The sequence below is a fragment of the Equus quagga genome, chromosome 1 (genome assembly GCF_021613505.1).
Source record: "Equus quagga isolate Etosha38 chromosome 1, UCLA_HA_Equagga_1.0, whole genome shotgun sequence".
Taxonomy (NCBI): domain Eukaryota; kingdom Metazoa; phylum Chordata; class Mammalia; order Perissodactyla; family Equidae; genus Equus; species Equus quagga.
This window is the reverse complement of record NC_060267.1, coordinates 147194493-147219410: the sequence shown is the minus strand read 5'-3', so window position 1 is coordinate 147219410 and position 24918 is coordinate 147194493. Positions and strand designations below refer to the sequence as shown.

Sequence of the window (24918 nt, the reverse complement as noted above, 5' to 3'; positions counted from 1 at the left end):
CATGTGGCTTCCACATGAGGCCTCTCCACCTAGCTACCTTGGACTTCTTCCCAGCATGGTGGTCTCAGGATAGTCGAATTTTTACATGGCAGCTGGGTTACCCTGAAGAAAAGCAGAAGCTGCTTTTAAAAAGCCAGACCCAGAGTCAAAATCAGCACAGTGTCACTTTTGCTGCATTCTGTTGGCCAAACCAAGTGATAAAGGGTGGGGAAAGAGACTCCACCTCTTGACAGATGGAGTAACACACACATAGAGGGATGGGAAGGAATAGATAGTGGCCATCTTTGAGATCTACCTACCATAGCTCTCAGCTCTTTATTCAGCTATGAATTTGTGATTTTCTTTTCATCTTTTCCACCCCCTTTCCCAAGGAAGTAGCTAGGACTTTAGTCTCCCTCAGTCCATGGGTGAGGCAGGGGTCAGGGGATGTCATCACCAAGAGGGACCTGAACTCACCCTCATGGCAATGCAATGGGGAGGTGGGAAAATTTCAGGGGTGATGGCTCAATGGTTTATCTACAGAGGCTGGACCAGATGCCCCAGGGCTCCCAGCATCGCCAAGATCAGTTCAAAAGGAGAAAAATTGCTCATCTCCTCCAACACGCTGGCAGCTCAGACAGAAAATGTGTCAGTGATGGCCACAATGAACTGAAGGAGAGAGGGACTCCCTCATTTTACCCACACCACATAAGCCTCTTAAGACTTAAGAGACCCCAAGGAAGCAGAGGCTCCCCCAATAATGACTTGGGTTGAATTTCCCACCTAAGAGGGCTCAGAATAGGATTTGAATTAATTTAAATAAAATGTGACATTTCTTGTACAACTGAGATTCGTGTGTTTTGCACTACTGTTAAACCATTCAACCCCAGGATTATCAAAGCCATACTGAAACCAGAAGGAAAGCTAGGACGCTCACGTTCAATTCTATTAACATTTAAAAACAAAAATGAAAGACCTCAAGTGTGTATTGGGTAAAACCTGGAAATCGCTTTGTTTGGATTTTAACACTGAGTGTTTATAACCTTGGTCACTGTCCTGGACCACAGGAGTGATCCCCAACTCGGGCCTGGAAAGCCCCTTCTGTGAGCTCCGGAGGGTAGAGTACAAGCCCTGTCCATTTGCTGACCTCATACCTCTCACATCCTCATGAGCCCTGTGCCTACCCGGCAGCAAGGATCAGCCCCTGTGGAGGAGCCCACTCCACGGCACCAGAGAAGTTAAAAGCTGACGCGCTCTAGCCAGCAGGAGACCTTGGTGACAGCCAGGAGCTACAAGTGCTAATAATCCCTCTTTCCATGCCGAGAACAGGTGTAACACACGCTGTAAGTTACACAGAGCTCCACGTGCAGGTGCTCTTGCGGTGATCAGTGCTGCCCAGGATGCCCAGCACACCTGGGGCTCATTTTGAGCTGCAAGTGACCACTCTGGGGAAACTGAGGAAGGCTGGCTAGGGAAAGGTAAATGTAGCATCTCCAGCCCTAGATTCGGAGGTAGGGGAGTGGAGAATGGGATTCCTGTGTGTGAACGACAGTATTCAGGGTCAAGGGTGAGGGCATTAAGGAGAGAGTAAAGCCAGCAGTTTCGGGAGCTGCTGTGCTGTGCTGTGCTATCCACAGGCAATGACTTGGGGCAGCTACCTTGTCCTGTCCTTGGGGGTCAGAGGCCAGGCTGCCCCGGGTGAGTGACAGTGGAACACACATTAGTTTCCTTGCCAGGCATTCCACTTTCCTATAGGAGAACACTATTGCCAAAAGCAGTGAGAAGTTGAAGGCGGTGAGCTCTATAAATGCCCAAGTGCCGGTCAGTGCACTCTACGCACTGTTAATGAGCAGGGGTGACGGGCTCCAAGAAGAATCGCTGGCATTTGCCGTTGACTTCAGCATCTGCGTCCTCAGTGGAAAGAGTGCTGGCTGGCATCAGAAAACCCAGATCCAGGGCTCAGCCCTGCCCCAGACTGGCCCTGCAGCCCAGAATAAGAAACAGCATCAGGACCTCAGTTTCCCCATCAGTGACTTGATAAGGTTCTGAGGTGCCAGCACAGAGGTGGAGATGGTGTGGGCTCCCACATCAGTGTCCTTCCTTCCTGCAGTCACTGGAAGACTGGAATCTTGCTCCCAGAGAGAACTTGAGGAGAATAAGGGCTCTTGGCTAAGAACCTAAGAATGGTCAAGCCAAAGCACGTGTGTGCTAGAGGGAGGAGGAGGGGAACAGCCACCAGAGGCATCCAGCCCCTTTCCTTTCCCCAGCAGGCCTCAAGGGACCCAAACAGCATTCTGAACGGTGAACACCGGCTGCAAAGAAGTGGAATCAATATCTGAGGCAATTAGAAAAATAGCTGATTCTTCACGACAGGTTTTTAGAAGATGAACTGTCCCTGAAAATTCATTCCCTTGACTGGGGAGATAGACAGTTCGCATGCATGTGCTTATCCAGCAGCTGGATACACAGCGGGGCCCAGAAGGCAAGCTAGCAGGAGGATCAGGACAGAGCCAGAACTTGGGGGAAGCCCCCATGCAGGAAAGAGTTGACAAAGCAGGCCTGACTGCTATCTTTTGAAAAGCCTGCTTACAAGGTTGGCCCTGGCTGCTGTCTAGGAACTTGGTTTTCAGGAAGGTTTCCACTGTTTCCAGAAATTATAAGAGTGGCTCACAGTGCCAAAACTGTTTGTATAAACAATACGGTATATGGTGAACTCCTGTTTTCCTCCTGAGACTTTGGGTATTTGACAGATGCCTACATGACCAGCCCCCAATAAGAACAGGGGGCAGTGAATCTCTAATGAGCTACTCTGATTGGCAACATTTCACACATGTTGTCACAGTTCATTGCTGGGGGAATTAAGTGTGTCCTGTGTGACTCCACTGGGGAAGGACCCTTGGAAGCCGGCACCTGGTGTCCCCCAAACTTCACCCAGGTGTCTTTTCCCTTTGCAGATGGTGCTTGGTGTACTTTTGCTGTGATAAATGAGAGCCACGAAGACAGCTGTATGCTGAGTCCTGTGAGCCCTCCTAGTGAATTGCTGAACCTGGGAGTGCTCCTGGGGACCCCTGACACATCCGCCCATCTTGGATTTCCAGGCCAGGCCTGGGACACCAAAGCCCCTGCTTCTGGCCTGGGCCTCAGGACTCGGGTCATCAACGGGAATTATGGATTCTGCTGCCAAATTCCATTCTTCTCCCCACAACCTCCACATCCACACTCTGAGGACTCTCACAAGTTGAGATGGATTCTTGGGAGTTCTCTCAAGGTAATGCTATTAGGCACTGCTGATATAGAAGGTAGCAGGATCAATCCTCTAACCCAGTTCTGAGCCTCCTAGACCTTAAAACGCAGGACTGGAGGATCCTTTGCTTTCTAAGACTCAGCTGTCCTGCTCACTCAACACAAGCAAACACTGAGATTACTGAAGACCTGAGCAGGTTCAAACCCACGGCAACAGCCTACAGAATCACTCTGCGTAAGGGCAGGAAAAAATCTTAGACCAGTCAATTTCGCAAAGGGAGAAACTGAGGCCCAGCTGGGTTATGTAAATGCTGCTACCACCCCATGCAATACATATTTCTATCATTGCTGCTTTTCTACATTCTCATCTCTCCCCCACACCAGATCATGAGTTCCCCAAGAGGGGTGCAACATTTAGGCACTCAGGGAGTATTGAACAGATCTAACTCACCCCAGGTTACACAGCTCATTAGGAGAAGGACAAGGATTCGACTCGAGGTCTCCTGCCTCCCAGGGCAACGTTCTTGTTAGGGAGTAGTTCCAATAGACGACACTGACAAATCTCCTTACAGTCCGCACCCTGCACGCTCAGGAACACCCAAATGGGAAAGAACTTGCACAGGCAGGACCTCAAGAGACACTGCAAACAGCTGCGAGTCCCCGGGCTGAGCTATATTTCTCTGTCCCTGGATGTCTTGATCTCAGAAGGCACAGCAAACTTCTACCGTGGTCAGCATCACCCAGATGACCAGAAAGAACCAGCTCCAAGACTGACCCCTTTACTCTCAGAGTGGAGATTGGAAATAAACAAATGGACAGCTCTAGGCAAGAGAAATGACAACTTTATAAAAAATGTGATAATACAGCAAGATTTGATTGGGGTTTTTTTTTTTCTTTTTCTGGCAAGTTTGTAAAAAACACTTGGAATAAAAATTAGAAACATAACCTAATAAAAATTAGAAGCATAAACGTTTCAAGGAAATAGAATCATTTAGAAAGACAACAAAGAGAAAACAATGAGCGGCAAAAGCAGTGGCAACATGGGGAGAAAGCTGATTCTGTTGTGATGACACAACAATGAAGGACCAACATGAACCTGACCTTCCGCACCAGGCTGAGCTGAGGGGTGGGGAAAGGGTGGGGAGTAACCACGAGGCATGAAAGTTTCCCTAATGGGACCATACTGATGGCCACTGGCCCCGGGAGGTGGGGGAGCAATGGGCTCCTGCAAACAGGCCCAAGTCCCTCCACTTTCAGGGTCTACCAGCCACAGGGCAGTGATTCACAGCCGAATCCCTATGGATTGGCGATGTAAGGCTGGCTTCCTCCTCTGTCCACTTGTCCCTAACCTGCAACTCTGCAGGTCACTGTCCCACCGTGGTGAGCTCAGCAGGAGGAAGCTCATCAGAATGTCAACCTAAGCTAGGACGGCAAACTTGCCAGGGAGAAGCAAGAAAACTAGACATACGGGGCTACACACAAAACACCTTTTGGAATGTCGGCACCGTACCCAAGGTGGAGTTAGGACCACCCTGGAGAGGCAGGCTGAGAACCTCCAGCAACATTCCCCAGCCTCTCCTTCTTGGTGGAAGGTCCTGAGGCTAGACACTGGGGAAATTCTTGACTACATTCTGAGGTAATCTAACTATGACTTGCACAGATAGCTGAGAATGGTCACAAGAAAATTGGTGGCAAGAAGGGCAGAAAAGTTGCCACAGAGAGAAAAGGCTAAAATATACAATGGAAGGAACCATACTACAAGTAGGCTCAGAGATGACCAGAGTGTGGCCTGGGTCAGGGGTGGCCAGCAGTAGGGCCCACATGGGTCCTGGGCACACACAGCTCTTGTACTACTTGAGGTCACAGCCACATGAAAGGAGATGAGGGACTCAACAGAGGGCTTTCCCGACCCAGGCTAGCAGCAGCTCTGAGGCGGGGGGTTTCCCTTCTACTGACTCATGTCACGATGGTGACGAGCCAGAGAACCCGGGGCCTTGGGGTGGGGAGTCCCAAGGTTCCCTTCATCTATGACTTCTCCCATCTGAACAAGATTTAGGGGGAACTGATACTGCTAGACTTGAACTTGGAAAGCACTGAAGAGATCCCTGCAGGTAAGGGAGCAATAAGACCCTAAACCACCACTGAAAGAGAAATAGGAACAAAAAGCAAAGGTTTGTGGGACTCCCTTCCTATTTTATGCTAATTAACATTCTTTTTCTCTTCCGCCTCAGCACACATAATTCTAAGTCAAGATGGAATGTTCTGAAGGTTTAGAAGGCAGCAGCTGTGTGAACGTTAGTATTTTCTCCGCTTTCCACACTTCCGCTGACGGCTTCTGGGACGGAGCTCGCCAAAGTCTTCAACTTCATTTTCATAATCATCTTCCTGGACAACACCTGTTGAAAAAGCAAACGACAGAAACAAAGTGCAGAAAGATGACTTTTTCACTCCATTGAGAAATACAACATTCTAGTAAAACCTAATGTCTCTGAAATCATTGCTTTCAATTAAAGAATATAAAAAAAGCCTTCCACCAGGTGCCAGAGAGAGAGGATGCTTCTTTGAGTCCTGACATTATTTTCCAGGCTGAGAAACAGCCAATGCAAACACTCTTCTCCGGAACTAAGTTCTTTTACAGGCTGGTTCCTCCGGCCTTATGTTAGAGACCCTTTAAACGGCAAAGAAACCAAACACAAGCTCAACTCAAACACAGACTTGAGTTGGAATACCAGTTATCTTCCTTTTGAAACAATCACAAAAGTCAGAGTCCCAGCAGGGACTATATTCTAAAGATTTTTTCTATTGGCATAGACATTTATGCCAAGTCCCTTCAAGTTTTCCCCAGCGGTGGGGTCTGGATTTTCCAGTAGCATCTGGATTAGGAGGACTCCCAGAGGGCAATCTGGGGCAGGTGATATAGTTGGAGCAAGAAGAAATGAGGTCCAGTCAAGAGGGGGCAGCAGTTAGAATGGGCAAGAGGAAAGACTTTCCAGAGCATATAGAACATGGCAAGGTAATTCTGAGCTCAGAAGAGAAACCTGATTCACTCTGCACAGGCCTTTAACCCTCTGTAGGCAGACGCGTGTAGGTTTCCCCAATGATTTTGTTTTGTCCACAAATTTGTTTAGTTCATATCCCCAAGCCCAGAACAGTGTTGATTCATACTAGACACTCAATAAATATTCATTGACTTACATGAATGGTTGATCCAGGCAAACATATTTATCAAGAGATGGTTTTGCAATCCTTTGTCTATCCTTAGGAGTCACTGTATTGAGTATGAATAGTGACTGAACGTCATCGATAATAGCTCATGAGTGGCAAAGTGGTTTTTGAAAAAGCAACTAACGTGAGCCCAGATTAACGGCTCTAACAGTCAGATGGGGAGACTCAGATACTACGTTGCTAATAATTTGACTCACTGGGAGCGATGCTCCAAGACAGTGAGCGGCCACTATTGACATCACAGGCAGCCCCACTTCAAATTGACCCGGGAGTCAGCAGAACCAGCAACTAGAGACCCAGAACAATACCCTGGGAGGAAGGACTCCTTACCTTCCTGCTTCAAGTGGAGCTCTGTTTTCCTCAGCCACTCCTGCGCCTTTCTGACTGACGGGGTCAGAACGTCGACCTGCTGAGTCATGACTTCCTCCGCTATGGGAACGAAAGAACAAGGGCTCTGAGTGAAGGGGCCCCTGCAGGGACTCAGACACCCAGTCCTAGAGCCAAAGCCACCACCTCCCAAGAACCTGTGTCTGTGCCTCTCCTGAGGAGAACGACATGGTAAGGACCCACAGCCACCTTCTGCCACAAACATAAACTACAATAAAACGCCAGCCTGATGCCGTTGCTGTGTGTCTCTAGAGACTGCCAACAGCAAATCTCTCACGGAAGCTTTTGTTCAAAATGTCATTCAACCTTAAACTTGAGTGTCTGAATTGTAGAATGATTTTAAAATATGTAATTTTACTAATTTTATACACAGCACACTTCCACTCAGTGTTGCTAAGAAGTAGCTAATAAAGAAGTTAGAGGAAATGTGATTCAAAGACCACAGAATTCGTATTATTAAAGGCTCACAGTGGGTACGGTTGAGGGACGCTCCTAAAAGGAAGAGAACAGCTACGCGTCTCTAGATCTTAGTCACGGGTTCAGCACACAGTAGGTGCTCAAGAAATGATCACTGAATGAATGAATCAGAAGCTTAAAGAGTTTCCTCAAGATTTTAAACATTTTCCCTATAGCCTCTCCACAGAGTTAGTTAGCAGGCCCTTTTCTGTCAGCAGTGCCAGGGGAAACCATCCTGGCCCAAGACAATCAGAGTTTTCATCGGGGGAGGGTTGGTCCAAACAATGCCGTTTTGCTGTAACTTGAGAACACACAGTCCTCACTTGTATTTCTGTTAAGGCCAAGTTCTATCAACCCAGGTCAGACAACCCCTCAAAGGACTTGACTCTGACATGCGTTCTCAAAGTCCAGGTTCTAACATCCCCTGGAACCCATTTCTGAGGGCCCCTTACCTCCAGCCCAGGCCTTGCGTCTGTAGAGGTCCTCCACCATATCCAAAACCTTTTCGATGCTCTCCTGGACCTTCCTCTGCAGCATGTGGCTGTGCTCTTTGGAGCCCAGGTGACTGGAGATCCACACGCTCCGCTCAATGTCCTGCACCACTAGCTTGCCTTCCTCAATGGCTGGCTCCACCTTCTCCCGGAAAAATTCAGAGTATTTCTGGTAAGCCACTTGCTGCCTCTGATGGCCTTCTAGGTGGATATGCTGCTCATAAGACTCACTGTTCCTCTCCCAATACTCCTTGTCTTCCAGCTCAGCCCTGGAAAGGGCCACAGCCTCTGAAGGTGCTCCCTCAAATGCTTTATCGGGAGCGAAATAGTTCTCAGGACAGCAGGTGAACTTCACTCCGCACAGGTCACACTGGGTCCTGTCAACGTCGGCCTTTTTGAAGTTGCCGGCCCTGGGCTCCCCAGTCTCCTCCCTGAAGTGCTTCTTCTGGGCACTCGCCCTTCTCCAGCTGATGCACAGGGACACCACCAGGCACACTCTTCTCAACTTCCGCTGGATGGAAGCCTTCCACTGCTTCTTGGAAAGGATGGCAGTGAGGAGGTGATCTTGGTCTTCTGATACAAGCTCGTTCGTCTCATTCTGACCAAACTCAGACTGTGGTTCAGCAAAGTAGTGCACGGGGTCCACATAGAGCAGGCGGTTTAATTTGACCTCCTCATGATAGAGGCCACGGATCACAACCCCTTTGGTATGCATGCTGTCCCACCGCCAGTAGCAGTCCATCAAGTACTCTTCATCCCGCTCAAGGAGCAGGTCCTGCAGCGCCTCAGCCACAGACTTATCATCGACCGCCATCAACACCCGCTTCACCACTTTCAGGAGCCTCTCAGGCACCTGGTGTGGGCAGTCCACACTCATCAGCTTCAGCTTCCTCTCGATCTCCTGGAAGTGGTGGTACAGAAGAGTCTTGCAGTTTGGCTGCAGAACCTCCTTGGCATTGACCAGCATCACCAAGCACAGCACCAGGGTCCGCTCTGCCTCACCAGAGACTACATAGTCTATGTCACTAAAGGCATCGAGCAGAACATTGAAGTTCTCATTCTCATCACCGCATAGCACCTTGACGAGGTAGGAGAGGTGGTACCGGAAATTCTGAATGGCTCTTATCACGTCCTTAGGTTTGTATCCCTGGATGATGGAGAACACGTCCCCGAGCTCTTTGTCCTTGCTGAACAGGAACTCCCAGTAGTGTAAGAGTGCAATGTAGCTCTTGGGGAGGCAGAGGATGGTATTCTTCCAGAGGCAGGCCAGGACCGCCCCGCAGTGAATGAACTGGAACTCCAACAGGGCCACTGTGTTTCCGATGCTGGGGATGAGTGGCTCCTTGCACCTCTTAACAAGGACGTTCATGAAACGGAAAAAGAGCCTCTTGCAGTCTTCTGGGTTCCTGTACACATAGAGCTGGTCGATGCAATTCTCCAGCAGCCGGATGAAGCACAGGTGGGTCTTCTCGGCACTTTCATCGTCCTTGTTGGGCGCCAGCATGCCGAATTTCCCTTCTATTCCTTTCATCCTGCTGCCTCGTCCCCTGCCCCTTTCCTCTTTTTCAGACTCTAGAGCTTTGAGCTCCCTGTTGTAGTTGTCCTCCTCTTGGTGGAGCAGCTTTTCAAAGTCCTCCGGGTAGTTTGAAGAGAGAAGGAAAGCCTGCATGGCGCTCAGCCACAGGTCTGTAGACTCCCGGCGGCTTCGTACACTTGCGTTTTGAAACAGAAAATGGATGTACTCTTTTAGAGCAAACTTGTAGGATCGGAAGAATTTGTAATTTGGTTTGAGGATTTCTTTGCATGCCATGATGTTTTCTGACAACACTCTCTGATGGAAATGCTTAGGGAAGAGGACATTCAGAAAGGATTTGCAAAGGCCATACGTATCTGTAGATAAAATATAATCGATTTCTTCAAGTTCTTGAGCTAAAATTTTAGGGAATACCTTTTTGGCTTCCAAAAGCAGTCCATTGATTGCCACCAGCTGCATTTTTGACTGAACCAAATACTTGGCCTCACAACGCCGCAAAGGCCTGTGGAAATCTTCACAGTTTTCATTCTCGCATTTTAAGCCTACAATAAACTTCATGCAGACCCCGGGGTAGGTCCTCCCAAGCAGGCTCCGTGTGACCTGACACAGCCTGCTCAGAAGGTGTTTCTTTAGGGCTAATTTCACTTGCTCAGTCATTATCAAGAAATGGTCTTTTGTTTTCTTCTCTTTCAAGTTTGAATCCAGGTCAAAAATTATTTTTAATATGGGTCCAGGGTCATTCTGAGCCATCTGACAATACTCGGCATCCACCTGAGAAATCCCAAAAAACTCAAAACAAGACTTGACCATTTCCTTTTCCGCATTGTTGGTCACTTTTTTAAGGGCCCTGACCAGATCGAGGAGGACTTCCAAGCCCCCTGGAGCCAGGGCCAGGACCTTCTCAGGCTCGGCCTCACACAGATAGGTGGCTTCATAGAGTGCTTCTACTACTCCAGCCGAGTGGTTGAGTTTGTGAAACTTGAAGAAGGCGTCCTTGAGCTTCTGAAAGTCTTTCAGGATTACCCCCTGCAGGAAAAAGGCCTCAGCAATCCCAGACAACTGACTGGTTTGATGGTAGAGATCAACGGCTTCTCTCAGAATGGCCTTGGTATTTTCTATGTCTGAACCACTGGCCACATTGAGGCGGGCAGCCTCCAGCAGACACGAGGCCTGGAAGTCCTTGTCGGCAGTGAGCCTGGCAGCCTCCAAGAGGTAGCCATGTTGCTTCATCAGCAAGGCAGCCTCTTCTCTGCGACCTTCCCTCTTCAGCAGATCTGCAGCTTCTGCTAGCCGTTTCCGAGACTTCAGGAAGACCAGCTGGTCTTCTATGTCCAGCTTCGAGAGGACGACCATCATCTCCTTGATCTTATTTGCACTCAGGTACTTTGCTGCAGCCTCCAAGTATAACTGACTGGCAGAATAGGAGAGCTTGGATATGGGAAGGCTCTTGGCCTTTACCATTTCTTCGTACCTGCAATGACAGACACGCAAATGTCAACTCATTATTACCTAATAGAAAATTTCTTCCAAAATACAGCACAGAGCAACTTACATAAGATTCTCACATGTAGATACAAACTACAAAATAGGACCTCCACTTATCCAGCATCATTATAAATGCTTCATTTTATACTGACAAAATTAATTATTCATTCCCCAAGGAACTGAGCATTAGTGTGTTTAATTAATGAAATATAATGGAGTTGCAACCTAAGCAAGTGAAAGTTAAGTTTGAAAGTCAATCTGTAGGACAAAAGTTAGGCACAGTCAAAATTGCCCCTGAAAAAAATCCTTTAAACTGTCATAAAAGCATGATAATCCTTTTGGGTAAACAATACTGTTCAGTGTGATATGTGATTAATGAGAAAGGATGAAGATGGAAGCTATACACAGGCCAGTGAGTGTATTAGTCTTCCTCTTCTTATCCAACCTCTGATTCTTCTCTTTTGCCAGGTATGCATGTGGTTGAGTTAGTGTGAATTCATGAAGTTCTGAAGGGGTCCCCTTTACTCGGCTGATCAAAGTCAGTACATCCCACACTACCAATTTTCAAGGCACTGGAACAACCCAACAAAACATGCTTACTTTTGAACTCTTGCAGGACAAAATATATTTCCTCACAACCACAGAAGTGCCCAGAGACCTTATGATGCCCCAGAATTATCCTGTAAATATCAGATTTCCTAGTATAAACAGGCCCTCCGTGAAGGAGTGTAAATAAAGATAAAGGAGGGGAATATACTTCTCATGTGAGTACTGGCTGATGGAGTAGGGAGTATTTTTAGCAAGTTTAAGGAACCATCTACATATTTTCTTTTCAAATCTAAAATGTCCTCAGTGTATTTTGAGTCATGCCAGTTAGCAATTGAATTCTACATCCAGTATGCACAGCCTCCAAAAGACACGCAGATATTTCTAGTGTGAGGCTCCAGTTAATACTCAGACTACTGGGGCCGGACCCGTGGCCAAGTGGTTAAGTTTGCGCGCTCCACTGTGGAAGCCCAGGGTTTTGCTGTTTCGGATCCTGGGAGCAGACTTGGCACCACTCATCAGGCCATGCTGAGGCAGCGTCCCACGTGCTACAACTAGAAGGACCCACAGCTGAAATATACAACTATGTACTGGGGAGATTCGGGTAGAAAAAGCAGAAAGAAAAAAAAATACTCAGATTAAGATCTCAACTCAACAATTCATTAAAAACTCTCAGTTGTATACCTCAAAAAACCTGAAAAAAATTAAAATAGTAATGAAAGACCAAAAAACAAATGTTTCTAGGGAAAATCTATGATTATTCAATGCTCTTCTGGAAAAGTGAGAACAGAAGGTTAAATAAATAATTGAAAGTATTAAAAAAACAACTCTCAGTCGGTTTTGTCATATGAACTCACAAGAGAACTGGCCTGGTCAATTACTCACAACACCACTGCATAGCACCCTGCTGACTGGGTACCCAATAAATGTCACAGCTGACACTCTGTATGGACTGATAGTTTGTGTCCCCTAATCCCCTAAAATTCATATATCGAAGCCCTAATGCCAAGTATGGGTGTATATGGAGATGTGGCCTCTAAGGAAGTTATTAAAGTTAAATGAGGTCACAAGGGTGGAGCCTTGATCCTATAGGATTAGTGTCACCAGAGTGAGCACATGCTCTCTCTCCAAATATAAGCACCAAGGAAAGGCCATGTGAGGACAAAGAGAGAAAGCAGCCATCTGCAAGCCAGGAAGAGAGCTCTCACCAGTGACCCAGTTGACTGGAGCCTTGATCTTAGACTTCTAGCCTCCAAAACTAAGAGAAAACAAATTTCTGTTGTTTAAGCCACCGAATCTACGGCATTCGTTATGGCAGCCTGAGCTGACCAATACCTACTGATTGAGTATATCATACACATGATGGTACCCAAGACCTGGATAAAGAAATATGCTCAATTACCACATGGTACTGGACACCCACTTTTCCATTTCCAAAAATAAAACTCAATATCTATCTATGTGCTGGTTATACAAGTATATTACTTTGTGAAAATTATGTGCACTTTTTTGAATAGATGTTATACTTTAATAAAAACTAATTTAAAAATAAAAATCTCAAGTTTGAACGTCTAGGTCAATTATGCTCATTTCGTTACATGCATAATTTGGTAGAAAGAAAAGAAATATAGAACCAACCCATAGCCTACTTTTCCAGGAGCTGAGAGCAGACTCAAACCCCTGCTGAGCAGAAATGTAGATAGCAGACTCTGTCATTCTTGCTGTCTCATATCACCAGGAACATCTCCCAGAGCATCAACCACAGGCTGTTTCTGGATTCCTTGCCAACTACTAACCCCACCCATCTCCACTTCACCTTTGGAATATTAGCTGAGCTAAAGGTTCAGGGAGGCCTCTACAGGTCATGTATAAACTCATGTGTCCTACAACCGAGGGTGTGTGTACACACATATCATACACATACATATGAGCGTAGGGCTGAGCATCTGCCAGTAGATAATGATGAAGCAAAATCCTGACTTCCCACTAGTGCTCTTACCTTTATCCATCCACACATCAGCAAAACTGTCAGCTTAGCAGGTAAAGGTGGAGCGGACAGAACCGTCATTAAGTACAAAATTGTCATGCATGTTATATATACACTCGTAACATACCCTTCATCTTCTCTGTCCCTTCCCTTCATGACATTGTGTCAAAGCTTATAGACAGAGTGGAAAACACAGAGTCCTGCTCTCAAGGAGTTCTTGACCCAGCACTGAGGCCACCACTCAAGTAGAAGGTAGGCAACATGGTCAAGCAACTTCAGAAGAGCAGGATGGCACAACCCAGGGCAGGTTGTCCCCATGAAGCAGCGAGAGGGACAGAGAGGAAGGGGAAGGGGGAGAATAAAACCACCTACTTTTCCACTGCAATAGCAGCTTCTTCAAAAAGCTCCTCTTGGCAGTACATTTTGAGTGCTAGATCAAATTCCTGAATCTGCTCAAAGCATCTGAAAGCTTCTTTGTAGCACTGGCTTCGCTTATAGAAATAGGCGGCATCTTTTATCTAGAACAGAGTGAAACCTTACTCGTAGAGTATTCAAAACATGACTTTTTATCTTAAAAATAAGCCAACACCATGAATAATAAAGAGGATGATCATATGTCTGCTATTTGTTAGAATCCAGTGACAAATACTAAAACATAGGTAATATTAGGAAAACTAATTCTTTATAAGGAGAAAATAAAGTTAGATGCCAACCTCACACCATACACAAAGGTAAGCTCCAGATGGATTAAAGATCTAAAGGTAAAAGATACTGGAGGAAAATGTAAGAGATTATCTTTGTGACCTTGAGGTAAAGAAAGTTTTCAACAAAACCCAAAATGCACAAAGTTCAGGGGAGAAACTGATGGATTTGACTACATCAAATGGTTCAACAAAAGACACATGAAATAAAGTTAACAAGAGAAGACAAACATTAACATCTAGACCAGCAGTCAAAAAGACCTTTCTGTGAGGATGGAGATATTCTCTATCTATGCTATCCAATATAGTAGCCACTAGCCACATGTTAATAGCGAGCACATGAAATGTGGGTAGTGCAACTGAGGAAGTGAATTTTTTATTTATTTAATTTTAATTTTCACATGTAGCCACTGCACTAGACTGGGCAGGTCCAGACCATAAAATGGATTCTTGCAGCCACAAGAAGAAAACTTTCCTGAAAACACAACAAAAACCAGACAAAGGACATAAACTGGCAGTTTGCAGTGGGGGAAACTTGAATGACAAATAAATGAAGATATTCTACTTCACTAATAAACAGAGAAACGCAAATTAATATCACAGGGAGGTACATCCATCAGGTCTGCAAAAATTAGAAAATCAGATCCCATTGAACATAGTCAAGAATGCGAGGAACGTGGAACCCTCAGGCACAAAGTGGTACAGCTGTTCTGAAAAGCAAAGTGGCTTTCACTTTCACTTAGTGAAATTAAGTATAAGCACACCCTGGGGCCAGCAAGCAATACACCTCCCAGATCTCACCCGCAACTGGAAGGAGACACACTGCATCACAGCACTGTGTGTGGCGACCGGGAGGTGGTGGCAACTTGGACATGCACCACTAGGGAAATGGGTAAGTCAAATGCAGTAGATGCCCACTCTGGAACACTACCAGCAGTCAGAAACCTGGCCAGACTGTAAAACCATAGCGGGGGGTGGAAAAGGTGAAAAAAATAGAACAAGATGCTCTATTTAGACAAGCTTAAAATACATATGTATAGAAATACTACTTATTCTTCAATTATGCATGCGTATGGGGACACACATTACATGCATTGGAATGGCTGCCAGTGAGAAGAAAATAGGAATGGAGACTGGCCACAAAGAAGAAGAGGATGAACAAAATAAAAACAATGGTAGGTTTGCTGTGAACAGAAGAGGAAATCCCACTCCTCTTCCTCTCACACTTCCCATCCAACCCATCAGCTAATCTTGCCTACGTGACTCTCCCAACACTTCCCAGATATGACCCCTTCCCGCCACCTCCACCACCTTCGTGGCAATCCAGGCCACCATCTTCTCAGCCTAAGCCACCAGTAGAACTCTCCTAACTGGCCTTTCTGCTTCGACTCTTGCTGCCTACAGACCTCTCCACAGAGCATCAAAATAATTAGTTTCATGTCACTCCTCCAGTCAAAACCTTCCACGGGCTCCCCATCACACTGGAACAAAATCCACTCCCTGCCATGGACAATGAGGCCCCACATGACTTGTTCTTTCCATCCTCTCTTGCTCATTTTACCATTTCCAACCCGCTCACTCTGCTCCGGCCAAACTGGCTTCCTCGCTGTTCTTCAAACTTGCCCACACACTCCCACCTTGGGGGTTTTTCCCTGTGAGGTTCCTTGGCCTGTGATGCCCTCCAGCAGCTGTTCTCAGAGTCTCTGTTCAAAAGCCAGCTCCCTGACACCCCCACCCCAGTCTAAAGTAGCAACACCTGACACACTCTCGCTCCTTACCTAGCCCTCATCACCACTAACATCTTCTATACTACCGGCTTGTCTGTCATCTCTCCCCCACTAGGGAGGGAAGCTCTGCAGAGGCAGGGGTCTCTGCTTTGTTGCCTGCTGGTCCCCGAGCACCCACAGTGCCTGGCACACAGGAGGGGGTCCATCTATTTGCTGAATATTTAATGTCATCATTCTACTTGCTGGACTTGAGGTGCAAAGAGAAAACAAAAACAAAACCAAAACGAAACAAAGCAAAATACATATGCCAGGCCCTCTGATAAATCTTAGCTGGGTTTTATTTAATGAGACAAGCTACACAAAATGCCAAAATATAAACAGGATTCAGGTGTGAGGTTCTTCTACGTCCAGAAACCTCACAGAGCAGGGAGCCCCTAGCCCCATCCTGCCACATCAGCAAAACCCCATAACCAGAACACCCCATCTTTTTCCTCTCCTTGTCAATGCTGATTACCCAGAAGAAAATTCCCTGAGAGTGAATGTAGGTGCCAAGTGTGCGCCCAAATGGAGAGAGAGAAGAGAGGGCCGCCTCTAAGAGGCAGCTCCCTACTCTGGCCTGTTCTGTTCCATGAGGAGGTCCCCACCTGCCATCCAGAGCAAGGGCCTTGAGAGGTTTCCAGGGAAACCAATCTTGCTCTTTGGAGAGGGGTAGGAAGCAGGCAAGGCAGAGGAACTCCTGAAAGGAAATCTCACACTCCTACAGCCCCCCACAAACATTTCTTCCCAGAGATAGCACACATTTGGGGCTGGGAACAGGGAAATGATTTGACTTAAGGATTTTGACAAAGGCTACTGCCAAGCTGGTCAATTTGAATCATGCTGGTCAGTTTGGTGGGATGACCACAAGAGGTCTGAGGCTGGCTGACAGTTGAACAGCCTTCCCGGGAGGGGCCTAAGCAATGAAAGGGACCAGACTCTTTCCTGAATGGGGCTTGGAGCTTCTAGAATGTACTGGTGAGGGAAGGTGGAAGAAGCTGCCACCAGTGGTCAAGGCTGTGGCAGCAGAACAAAAGAGGGGGCTGTACCTCCAAGAGCAGAGTGGCCTCCCCATCTGGAAGGTGCTGAAGTTCTGGAGAAGGGAACAGGGGCTGCACTTACGGCCTCCTGTTCTCCCCCCGCCCCCCTACTTTCAGAGGCAGAGCTTGGCAGGCTGGGGGAGGCAAGGTGAGCAGATAAGGAAGGAGTCTCTGGCCCAGTCATGGCAGGCGCTGGTAGGCAAAAGAAAAAGAGATAGGCTTAGGCCTCTCCGCTGTAGTTGTCACTGTTTAGGTTCCAAGCTGGTGGCAGTGGAGATTGGAGGGTGGGGGCTAAGAACATGGAGAGGTTGGAAATTCTAGTTCTTGGAATCTTAGGACCCAAACTCCCACCCACACTGAAATCCTTACTCCATCCTCATCTCCTACCATCCTGACAAGTCACATCTCATAATAAACATGAGGCAGGGCAGGCAGCATCGGGAAGCCTTATCTTCTTTGACCCTGACTTAGGACCACATTTCAAACTTTCAAAAGTAGGTCCCACCTCCACCCTGCCCGATGGCAGAGGAGCTCTGAGGACCCAGGACTTCCTACAGCTCACATACAGATGTGGAAACCCACCTTCCTACTGGAGGGTCATAAAGCCTGATAGAGGGGGAAATGCAAAAGCCACACGTGGGCAGGCGCTCTAGAGCAAAGCTTCTCAAACCACCTGTGGTGAAGGACCAGATGGTTTTACGTGTCCTCCAATCCATCACAACTGATACACTAAAAACACATCACGTAACGTACAGCAGGGTGACTACAGTCAATAATACTGCACTGTATATTTGAAAGTTGCTAACAGAGTAGATCTTAAAAGTTCGCGTCACAAGAAAACAAATTTTTTTAACTATGTGTGGTGATGGACATGAACTAAACTTACTGTGGTGATCATTTCTCAATAAATACATATATCGAATCATTATGTTGTACACCTAAAATACAGTGTTATATGCCCATTATATCTCACTTTAAAAAAAAAAAGAAGAAAAATGAATCACTAAGAAAATCATCCCACTTGGATGTTATGGCAATGCCAAATTGCTATAAAAACTCTGCAGGCTTTCATCTTCCGTGTTAATCTTGTTGCAGACAAATAACAGCTTGTGGCCTGTCGCCAGCCTGCTGACCACTCTGTGCGTGGCTATGTTCTAGACTAGCAGCTCTGTTCAACAGAACTTTCTAGAATGACAGAAATGGTCTCTAACAATAAGCACTTAAAATGTGGCTAGGGAGACTGAGGAACCGAATTTTTAGTTTTAATACATTTTAATTAACTTAAATTTTAAATTAAATAGCCACATGAGACTGGTGGCTGCCAGAGTGGTTGGTGCAGATCTAGTGTAATTAACCGGGAACATAGAAAAATTGCCATGTAAATGCCAGGCCATTCGCCCAGGCCAACTCCAGACTGAACATAGAGAGAAAGAAGGCAGGAATATTCTAACCCTCATCTTCCCTTTGATTTGAACATTTGGTTTCCCTGTAGTTAATATCAGGTCTCAAACATTCCCACAGATGTGGACACACACACACACATATGCGCATGTGCGCGCACACACATCTTTGGAGCCATGTAAACGTTTGAGCACGTGGAGAGAGAAGGGCTACCCTAGAGTCAACACGGCCAGGCTCTCTCTCTTTAGACTGGAGGCCCCTTCTGACACAGCAGAGGCCGAGGGTCGCCCCTCCAGCTGCCGAGTGAAGCCCAGCTCTCCTGGGAGCAGCCGCGGGCTGGTGCCGTCCGTACCTTTCCCAGCCTCTCGCTCAGCTGGGCGCAGAGCTGGAACTCCTTGGCGTAGCTCAGACACTTAAGGGACAGCTTTGGTTCTTTGCACTCCAAATAGGTCTTCGCCAGTTCCAAATACTCCACCTGCTTTTCCCTGGGAGGAGGGAAACAAAACAGAGCTTCCGTGGAATGTTGATCTAACGCGAATACATTTAACCCGCGTGCTCTCCTCAGAGCAAAGCTGAAATGACCCCTGAGACTCTTACCTGGGGCTGACTTTCTTGGATTTCATGTTCAGGGCGGTGTCGTGGGCCAGCGCCAGCTTCTCTTTCTCAAACGCACCTCCTTTTTGGTAACACTTAGCTGCAACCTGGAATAAGCGAAAGGTTTCCATTCCCAGTAAGGTAAAGGAGGTGCCGTCCAGACCAAGAGTTACAGCATGCACCCCACATCGGCACTGACAAAGCCCTGAATCTCACCCCTCTTAGCCAATCTGCGGGTCGAGCAGGAAGGTGCCGACAAGCTAAAGAAAATGGCCTCAGAGGATACAGCCCAATAGTGTTACCAGCTAACACTTCACCCTCGAGCTTCCTTTTGGAAGTACCCAGAAGCCATGGAAAATATATAATACATATTTTTACAGGCCACCCTAATAACACCCTCATTCAATCTTCAACAGCCATGTGCAAGAAGTTTCATCCCTCTCGTATATACTAACAGCCTCAGGTCAGAGACACAGAGTGATTGGCCCAAAGTCACCCAGCGGCTTTTCAGGGCTCACCCAGGTCCTCTCTAGTTGGTAACTACAAAGGCTAACTGGCACTGTTGGTGGAACTGCCACGGCACACCTACTGTGGGTAGAAATGGGGACAGAGATGGTGTCACGACACGTCCCAGAAGAGAACTGACCAGATCCTTGGGACACGCACATCTGTGTTAACCACATAGAAGGTGGGCAGGCAAGTGTCACAGGGGAGTCACAGTGCACTCCAATCCCTGCCAGCAGAAAGCTGCTTTTCTAAAACAGGAATGCTAAAAGCAGGTCTCAAAGCAGGCTACAATGCAGAAAGTTCACATTCTGTCCAGCATATAGAGATTAGGTCTCAGCGTGGGCAAGGGACAGATTAAGTGGCACTTACTGATAAAGTGGACAGGAGGGCCTCTCTCTCCCTCAGGCTCTTTGCTCCAGCCTCCCTGACCCCATGTGCCTCCTTTCATCCCCGTGACCTGTACCATGCTCCTTTCTGCCGCAGGGCCTTTGTACACACTGTTCCCTCTGATTGAAATGCTCTTGCTTTCCTCCTCTGCCTGGTTAACTTCATTCATCCTATAGGTCTCAGCTCCCTTACTCAAAGCAGCCTTCCCTGGCCTCCCCGTCCAGGACAGGCGGTTCCAGGGGCAGCTGGTCTCTCATCTGTGACATGTGCATCAGCTGGAACTATGCACTCTTCTGTATGCCTGTCTTGCTCACCATCATATCCCCACGTCCTGAACACAATGGTTGGCCCATAACTCTACAGGAATCTCCTGAATCAATGAATCTCAAGTGGTTTCCATTTATATGGTGGTTCTGAAACATTCATTGACATGCAGCCAAAAAGTCAATAAACCACCTGAGTCTTGAAGTTCTTTGGCAGAGTCAAAATAAAGTCAGGTGAGGAGAAGGCTTTTTATAACATTCTCATCTGTGCCAGCTCCCCTAAAAAGATTTTAGAGTCAAACATTCAAAAGGTATTTTTAGCGGGATAAAGAATTGGAAATTCATGGGCAACACGTCTGGCTAACACCAACAGTGGTCTGAAGGGATTCAAGAGAAGAACTGTACATGGTTCTCCAGTTCACACCGTACCTGCTGCCCATGTTACCCGTCCCTACCCTTTCTCCAAAAGCGAATTCTTGGTTTTATGACAACAGCCAAGTGTTCAGTATTTCTTTCCAGTTATAATAAGGATGGGTAGTGAATAAAATTTTGAGACTCTGTCAACTTCTGCAGCTAAATACCCCATATTTATGGAAATAGTTTCCAGACACACCCAAACATACAACAGTGCAAATTCTGCTTTCTTACCCCTACAACCCATTGCAGGGGTGGCCACAGTCCTTCACTGCCCCCGTATCCATCCACACACCTTTACAGTGTAACTCGAGAGCTTCCCCCATCAAGAATGCTGCCCATTTCCCCTGCCTTCATATCTGGGCTGTGACTTGCTTTGGCCAACAGAATGCAGCAGAAATCCTGGGCCAGCTCTAAGACCAGGCCTCAAGAGGCCTTTGTGCTTCTGTTACTCTCTGTGAACCCTGCTCAGGCATCATGTCAACAAGCCCAGACTAGACTGCTGGAGGATGATGGGCACGTGATCCAGGAACCCCATTCACGCCCATCACCTGAGCCATGAGGCACCCAACCCCCAGGAGCAGACCTGGTGCTGACTGGCAGCTGAGTTCAGATGTGTGAGTCACCCAGCTGAGACTGGAAGATCTACTCAGCTGAACTCAGCTTTGCCAGCCCACAGAACTGTGAGCCGCATAAGTGACTTGTTTTAAGCCACTAAGTTTTGGGGTTGTTTGTTATGCAGCAAAAGGTAACTGATAAACCCCAGATGTGAGTTACTTACTGTAGACTTAAAACCATTTTCTCTGCCACAGCGGACAACACTCTCCTAAGAACTGAGAATAAGAAAACTCTGACAGTGCCTTTTCCCAGGCATGTCAGATGGAAGACCCCTCGAATGGTGGTTTCCATTAAGCTCTGACTTGCAGCTTCATTGCACTCATCACTTCCCAGTACCTCCACTGGGGTCCAACTCTATGAAACTCCAATGAAAACATGGATCATTAAAGCAGCAGGACAAGCCCTTCAGAGAAATCACTGTGTCAAAACATTTGCTCAGAAGTGGCAAGAGAACCCCAGACACTTTTTCCTGTAACGTTGGAGGAGTTGGACCTGAGTCTAACAAAACCTCAAAGTCTAGCATGAGCACTGAGGCATGGAAAGGAAAGAAAGCGATCTGTCCAAAACTCAGCTCTAGTTGCTCTCTCAGGAAGCACTGCCTACAGATGCAGGCGTGGAGCACTCCAGGTGCCTGGGAGGACCAAAACGTCCATTTTTGTGTGGTCATGCCTGTGATGGCAGACATCGTAGGGTAGTTACCCACAGCACTTTGTTGCCTGATGGCAGAACCTACCTCCTGTGCAGAACTGTGATTGCTAGTGGGATTTCTCTCCCAGACTCCCTTGCAGCCAGGAATGGGCATGTGACCTAGTACTGACCAATGAGATGTAAGGATAAATCCACTGGGGACTTCATGAAAAAAGACCAGACTGTGAGAGGAACGTGCCTGCCCTTCATTCCTGCTGGGGATGCTGCTGGGGAGAGTTGGGTGCTTGGCATGGCTACAAGCATCTATTGCAACCATGAGGGGGACATCTCTCATAAACTGCAGATGATGCATGGAAGAGATGGAATGAGACTGGGCCCATGTTGACTTTCCTGAACTGCAGAACCAACCCTGAGGCCAGACTTCTTGTTACTGGATGAAAAACACCACTCCCATCATTTTCACAGGATGTTTGGGACCTCCAGGTGAAGACATCCTTAACACTGCATCACGGGAGAGACACATGCAGTGGTGCACCCTCTGAGACCATGGGACGTGGAGGAATGCTGACTGTGGGGAAAGGGATGAGGCTCTTCCAGCTGGTTTCAATATTTCAAGAGGACTACCAGGGACAACACTTCCCGGGAGAAGACCGCTCAGGCTCGCCTAGATGGCTTGTGGCTGAAAATCAGTCAGCTCAGTCTAATGATAAAGCTGAACTATGCCCACCAGATTCAGAATGGCAGGCAAGTCTATGTGTGATCAATTTGAAAAACAAATGAGGGGACCAATCTGTCGCTGTTTTAAAATGCAGTATGATGACAGCAAAAGCTTTTAGGCATAGAGTACAGGAGGGAAAGAAAATAAATAGAAGGATTTGTTGGTGGGGCAGAGGCCATGACCTTGCATTTTCCTATCAGCACTTGGCCAAAATGAAGGCTTGTCATGCCTGCTTCTGGGGAAGGAGCAGGACAGGGAGCTCTCCTCATCACGGGTGACCTGATGCTTCAGAAGAAGTGGCACAAGCGCTATTACCCTCACCCTGTGTTGGTGACAAACGTTGATGGTGAGAAACCTGCCTGTGAGGCCTGATGGGGCCACCGGATACAAAGACCTCATTGCCCCCCGCCCCGGCCCCGGCTCCGGGTCCAGCCCCTTACCTTCCAGCACTGGTGTTTAGCATAGTAATCTCCTTGTGCAATCCACTCCTTAGGGGTTGAGGTCTTAACAAACATGCTATCATCCAAGTCTAGAACGAAAAAGAAAAGTGGGTTTGCTTCTTTGGGTGTTCATTCACTTAAACCTGTTGTTATGGGCTGAATTTTGTCCCCTGACCCCAAAAATTCCTATGTTGCAGCCCTAACCCCCAGTACCTCAGAATGTGACGGTATTTGGAGACAGGGCCTTAAAGAGATGATCGAGTTAAAATGTGCTGTTACGGTGGGCCTAATCCAATCTGACTGATGTCCTTACAGGAGGAGGACGTTAATACGTCCAAAGAGACACCAGGGGCTTGCACAGAGGAACAGCCATCTGCCAGCCACAGAGAGAGGACTCAGAAGAAACCAAACCTGCCGACAGCTTCATCTTGGACTCGTGGCCTCCAGAATTGTGAGACAATAAAGTTCTGTTGTGTAAGCCATCCAGCCTGTGGTTTGCTATGGCAGCCCTAGCAAATAGATACACCTGCGTTGTCTTTCCAGTCTTCACTTAATACATATTTTAGCTTACCAAGCCAGGCGGTTGTAGGTTTTGGAAGGAGGAGGTGGGGATGAGAAAGGATGCTGTTTGGTGTTTGAACTTTGGTCTACCTTCCATTTCTATGGCTATGAATTAGAAGACAGATGGTAATTTCTAATTTCTCCTTGAAAGTCCAAAGCCATGTAGCTCTTAGCAAACTCCCATGCTGGGACCTTAGCAAGGGACAAGGTGACAGGATTTTACAGTATTTCCAAATGTGCAGACTTTGCCCTCATCCTAGTAAGCAATCTGACACATTCTCTTTGGTGGACACAGACTATCACAACCACCTGCTGTCAGACCCGTCTGTTACCCTCACTAGCCTTCTGGCAACTGTATCACCACCCCCCTCAGTGGGCCCCTGAGCATCACCAGCAGTGGGTGACACTCCCTGCAGGTCTGAACCACAGCTTCATCACGCACACAAAAGACAGTGACTACCAGGACAATGCTGACAGTCACATCTGAGCTGGAGGAGTCAGGGACACCCAGGCCAATGAATACCAATCAGGGAAGCAAGGCAGACGTGCCAACTTTGTTTAGAGGTGCAAAAACACACGTTGACCCCTCCCTGCTGGCCCTCTGTCATGCCCTGCAGCACCGTGTGCAAAGATGACTTCGCAGTGTCTTGTTCTGACTCTGTATACACAATCAGTGCCCTGGTGACATTTTATGCCCACAGCAAAGTCCCACAGTCTCTCTGAATAGGGCCAGTGAACTCCACTGGCACCGTCTGAAGAAACCCAAACTGCATGGTCACTACACTCAGCCCAAGCTCCCTTGCACAGCGGGAACAGAAGTTCTCACGACTTTACCACATGCAACCTGGAACACATAAGACTATACTTTTCCTTGTACTCTTAATGCTACCAAGACATTAAATAAATTGCAATTCTTTTTCATTTTGAATTTTTAAATTTAAAAAATTGCCTATCTTGATGATCTAAGCAACATATTTTGAGAATAAAAGGAGTATAAGCTGCAGGAAAGATTAAGAACGACCATGGTAGGCCAACCCACTCGTTTTCCTTTTGGTCGCGGAAGTGAAGGCCCAGGGAGAGAAAGCGGGACCTGAACAAGGTCATATGGCCGCGAAGGTGGAGAGTTCTAATGAGAAGCTAGGTGAACTCCCAGCCTTTGACTTTTCCCATTACACCAGAACAGTCAGGTCACGGGACAGAACATCTAATCCTGGCCCCCACCTGAGCCACTGGCTGTAACCAGAAATAGCCTCCACAAAACTGGCTGTAAAATGTTCAGGGAACCAGCAAACCTCTGGACGGCAGGCGAGCCCTGCGCTTTCCCCTTTCCTTGGAGAAATTAACCACGGCCTGGAGGAGCCGACTCACCAGCTAACCCATAAGAAAGACAACGATTTTCTCCACAAAGGGCTGATTATTTCTCTCCTAGTTATCTATCAGGAGACCTTTACTCCATTTTTTAATTAGCTAGTCTTCGTAAATTATGAAAACGATACATGATAATGATTTTTTTTTTTTAAACACTGCCAA

The 24918-nt window shown here is 47.2% G+C and overlaps 1 protein-coding gene across 4 annotated transcripts in view; it reads right to left on the bottom strand.

Moving 5' to 3' along the window:
• Positions 1–4044: 4044 nt before the first annotated feature.
• TRANK1 (tetratricopeptide repeat and ankyrin repeat containing 1) overlaps positions 4045–24918 on the bottom strand; it is a 98702-nt gene continuing 77828 nt past the window's right edge. For all 4 annotated transcript variants that reach the window (XM_046672409.1, XM_046672424.1, XM_046672432.1 and 1 more), the window contains exons 18-24: positions 22828–22916; positions 18836–18939; positions 18591–18723; positions 13706–13851; positions 7743–10786; positions 6778–6876; positions 4045–5618 (exon numbers count right to left, since the gene is read on the bottom strand). In XM_046672409.1, the coding sequence (XP_046528365.1) occupies positions 5518–5618; positions 6778–6876; positions 7743–10786; positions 13706–13851; positions 18591–18723; positions 18836–18939; positions 22828–22916 (3716 nt within the window). In that variant the 3' untranslated portion in view covers positions 4045–5517. The remainder of the gene's footprint in view (positions 5619–6777; positions 6877–7742; positions 10787–13705; positions 13852–18590; positions 18724–18835; positions 18940–22827; positions 22917–24918) is intronic.